The sequence below is a fragment of the Arachis ipaensis genome, chromosome B06 (genome assembly GCF_000816755.2).
Source record: "Arachis ipaensis cultivar K30076 chromosome B06, Araip1.1, whole genome shotgun sequence".
Taxonomy (NCBI): Eukaryota; Viridiplantae; Streptophyta; class Magnoliopsida; order Fabales; family Fabaceae; genus Arachis; species Arachis ipaensis.
The window spans coordinates 99,246,346-99,251,058 of NC_029790.2; the positions used below are offsets into that span (position 1 = coordinate 99,246,346).

The 4,713-nt window shown below is 43.9% G+C and overlaps 1 protein-coding gene across 1 annotated transcript; it reads left to right on the plus strand.

The window, feature by feature from the left end:
* On the plus strand, positions 1,058-4,465 carry LOC107647116 (protein FAR1-RELATED SEQUENCE 5-like). The gene is made up of 6 exons (XM_021105573.1): positions 1,058-1,140; positions 1,203-1,406; positions 1,451-2,057; positions 2,099-3,673; positions 3,760-3,965; positions 4,366-4,465. The coding sequence occupies exons 1-6, from the start codon at positions 1,058-1,060 to the stop codon at positions 4,463-4,465; spliced, it is 2,775 nt and encodes a 924-aa protein (XP_020961232.1).

The following is a 4,713-nucleotide window of genomic DNA, read 5'->3' on the forward strand; positions in this document are numbered from 1 at the left end:
CATATTTTAATATTTTAAAACCTTGACAATATAATTAAAATGTCTTTTTTTTTGTATATGTCGTTAAATAATCATTTAAAACTCAACTTTCATACAATTAGCTCTTGATGATATTCATAATTGAAAAAGTTTATTTAATTTATTATGAAATAAAATTTAATTTTTTATATTTCATATTTTAAAACCTTGACAATATAATTAAAATGTCTTTTTTTTTGTATATGTCGTTAAATAATCATTTAAAACTCAACTTTCATACAATTAGCTCTTGATGATATTCATAATTGAAAAAGTTTATTTAATTAGTGTAGTTATTATGAAAAAAATTAAAACTAATTTTAAAAGAAGAAATACAAATGGATAGATAATATTCTTTCGAATCGATTTCTAAGAAAGAACATCAGTGTTATTTAAATTTGAAACTTGATTATTATAATGAATATCTAATATGAAGTTCTCAAATTGGCTATCAAGTATTGAAAGTTGAATAAAAAATTATTTTAAGATCAAATTTAATAATTTAGCAAGGACAAATAAATATTATTATTATTATATACTACTCAATAAAATTCTAAATTATAACGGAGATGCTTGACCCCACACTCTAAAGAATGAAGGAGGCGGATTCGGTACGCGGCTATACATAGCGCACCGAAATGCCATTTTGTTGTTTGGCGCACCGATCAGCCGAAGGAGGTAAGAATAAAAATGTATTGTTTTGGTGAGTCTTTTCTACAATTTCGTATAAGTTAAAGGGGTACTTTTAGAATTTTTAAAATGAATACATTTAACTTAATGGTTAGAATTAGGTAGACAATCAGCATTTGGTTAACAACTATTACTGCCGCTAAGTTCCTCCTCCAGCCCAGGTTCTCTTCCTCCCCTTCCCCTCCCCTTTCCCCTCCGTCGCAATCGCACCCTCTTCCTCCTTTCCCCCTCTGACCCAATCGCACCGTCTCTTCTTATCTCCACCACCGACAACGACTGAAACCTTCACACTGAGCTAACTTCTTCTCCCACCCCCACTCAGTGTTAACGAGTCTGTTCAGGCGGATCCATGCACACAAACAGCCTCACCTTTGACGACGTCGGTTGTCTTCGGCAGTTGATGGCTTCGCCGTCTCCATCAATGGAAAGAAGGTACCCGTTGTATTATCACCCTTCACTTGATTTACAAATATCCCCCTTTTTCTTCGTCATAGGACTACAATTTTCTTTGGAGGACATCCCCCAATTTTGTGTGTTTCGCTAAATTACTGCATTGTTGCTGTTTGGCAGAGGGTTGCCGGGGATGAAGATACCACTGGGGGCGTGCACGTCGCCGATGAACCAGAAATGTCTGACGGAGCAGAGCATGGAGTTGGATCGTTTGAGGGCGAAGGCTCTGCACGGATGGAGTCGGACAAGTACGACTTTCAGGAAGATGAAACAGAACACGACCATCATGCAGAGGCCGATGTCGACAATGGGATGCGGTTGAATTGGAAGACAGTTTGGACGGCGCCGGAGGAATGTCTGACAATTATGCGGAAGACGAGTTTTACGCTGTTGATTCCGTGGAGTCGATAGGTTGGATTGATTTTTTGAACTTGAGCGAGGAAGATGTTTTCCGGTTTAATTTCACAGACGTTGACATTGCATTTGAGTTCTACCAGCAATATGCAAAGCACCATGGCTTTGGGGCGAGACGTTCCAGAAGCGGAAAACGTGGCGAAGTAAGGATACGGCAGGAGTTCGTGTGCCACCGACAAGGGTACCGATCCCCGAAGTTCTACTCGATGCCTAACCGGCAAAAGAGGCCGAGGGCCGAGACACGTTGTGGATGTCCTGCAAGGATGCTACTCTGCATGGACGATGAATCAGGACGTTGGCTCGTTGCGTACTTTTTAGACACGCATAACCACCACGTTCTTGAGTTGCGATTTTCTTCCATGCTTCCAGGCCATCGGAAGATGAGCGAAGCGGACATCGAGCAGATGAACGACATGCGCAAAGGGGGCATTGGCGTCTCCCGAATCCACGGTTTTATGGCGAGCCTAGCCGGCGGGTATCATAATGTCCCTACACAACAAGGGACATGCACAATGTAAATGCGAAGCAACGAAGGGAGGGTGGCCTAGATGCGGAATCGTGCCTAAGGTATCTCCGAGAGTGCAAGACAAATGATCCAGCACTGTACTACAAGGAAGTTGTTGACGGTGAGGGCGTGTTGCAACATTTGTTTTGGTGTGATGGCACCAGCCAAATTGATTACCAGGTGTTTGGAGACGTGGTTGCATTTGATGCAACGTACAAGAAAAATGTTTACCTTTCACCTCTTGTAGTATTCTCCGGTGTGAATTACCACAACCAAACAGTTGTCTTTGTCGCCGCACTGGTGGCAGATGAGAAAGAAGAGACCTATATCTGGCTGCTTCAACAATTGCAAACTTCAATGAAAGGGAAGGCTCCCGTGTCCATAATAACCGACGGTGATAGGAAAATGAAGTCTGTGATCGAGCAAGTTTTTCCGGAGGCTCACCATCGACTCTGTGCTTGGCATCTACTCCGAAACGCCACGAGCAACATCGGAAAGCCCAAATTCACCAGGATGCTTAGGGATTGCATGCTTGGCGACTACGAGGTCCGAACATTCGAGAGAAAGTGGTTTGAGATGGTTGAGAAATTTGGCGTCGCCGATAAAAGATGGGTACATGACATGTACGAGAGAAGGCAGAGTTGGGCCACAGCACACATACGGGGAAAGTTCTTTGCCGGATTTCGAACAACGTCAAGGTGCGAGGGCTTGCACGCTGTGATATCACGGTATGTTAAGTCTCGATACAGCTACACTAAGTTTTTACGTCATTTCCAACGATGCTTGATGTTCGTGCGTGCAAAGGAGGTGGAGGTTGATTTCGAGTGTGCAAAGGGTGACCCTGTTATGACCACCAACCTGAAACAGCTCGAGCGGAGTGCAGCCGAGAACTACACTCGTGCAATATTCTATTTGTTTGTTCCCATTCTTGACAAGGCCTGTGCAATGAGGGTGGTTGACTCTGAAGACAACGGTTCCTATTTTATCCACACCGTCTCTCGATACGGCACTCCGGGGAAGGATTGGCGTGTTGTTGCAACGTTTGATACGAGGCAGGTCCGATGCACGTGCATGAGAATGGAATGTTTCGGGGTCCCCTGCGAACATATAATTGCGGTGCTTGTTCTTAACAATGTTCATGAGATCCCGAGGTCTCTGATATTGCCGAGATGGACCAAGGATGCAAAACTTGTGGCGGTGCAGTCGATGGGCGTGATTTGGGATTCTGTGCAACTGACGCAACACTGGTGCCTGATGGATTGGTACCGGAAAGTGTGCAAGATTGCATGTCACAGCACTGAAAAGTTCCAGTTTGCAAGAGACACTGCCATGCTGATGCTGAAGCACTTCGAGAACGAAGATGCAGGGGACACCAGTTTTCCACCCGAGGGGCCACCTACTGAGGGTGGCAGGGGCCCGGCGCGGAATCCACCCAGGCGCAATACAAAGGGTAACGGTGCTCATGGTGGAAAGAAAACCCAGCGATGTCGTTTGTGCCGGGAGGTGGGACACAACAGGACGACGTGTCCGGGCCGCCGCACAATGGAGTCATCCAGCGCAGTTGCAGATGACATGGATTTGATGGACACTGACATGGTGGGTTAGTCGCTTTATAGATGATCTAGTTAAGTTTTTTGCCCTGTTAAATGGTTCTAATCATTTGTTTTTCACATTGGTGTCAGCTATATGATAACCTATCCGGCGATCTGTATGCGACAGCCGAGATTTCTTCGTTCGAATGCTCCGATAGTGACACGCAGGCTGGGTTTGCTAACAGCGACTTCGCTGGGACCAACACGTCCGGGCCTGTCATGTCTCTCGCCGATTGGGCAAAGGGGGGCTACAGTCGTCACGATGGTGTGTTGCGTCACGATGGTGTGTTGCAACGGTAGGTTAGTCGAATCCTTTCACATTCTCCGGTAGGCTGTAGCCGTACACAGAATATTGTCTGCATTTCATCTGGGTACAGAACCGTCTATATGTCGTCGACGTTAAAACAAGTTTTTGCTATGTTGGCTTTCGTTGGTATGTGGCTGTGCTCTAGATAGAACAGATTTTAATCAGGATTGAAGAAGTGGAGGTGTGAAGTTGTGTCATGCGAATAGCTGCAAATCCACTGTCAAACCTGATGTATTATTAATCGCTCTTTGTCGACCCTTTTGTTGAACCGGACATGTTAGTTAGGGGCATCTTTATAGCGATTCTATGTGTAGTTGATATTTTGTATGTATGGTAAGTGGATATTTTGTATGTAACGTTTATGTGGATATTTTGGTTGTAACGTTCAGTGGATATTCAGATGGACGTCTCCTAAAAAAACTCCCTTCGTCCGCCTCTTTGCAGCAGACATTCGGAACTGGTTACGTCTCGTACTACCTTGTGTGCTAGTTGGAAAATGCATCTGGTTCCATCGTGGTTTTGAAATTCTTTGTAAGGGAACATGGCTTCTGGATGTAATTTAAAACACACGTTTAAAACACCGAAAGTGTTGAATAAAATGCACTAATTGAAGCACGGCAAAAAATCTGAATCAATACTAAATGAAGAACGGCAACAAATCTGAATCATTAAAAAACCACTACTAATTCTCATTTTTAGGGTATTAAAAAATCAGTGTGAAGTTTCAAAATTCAAAC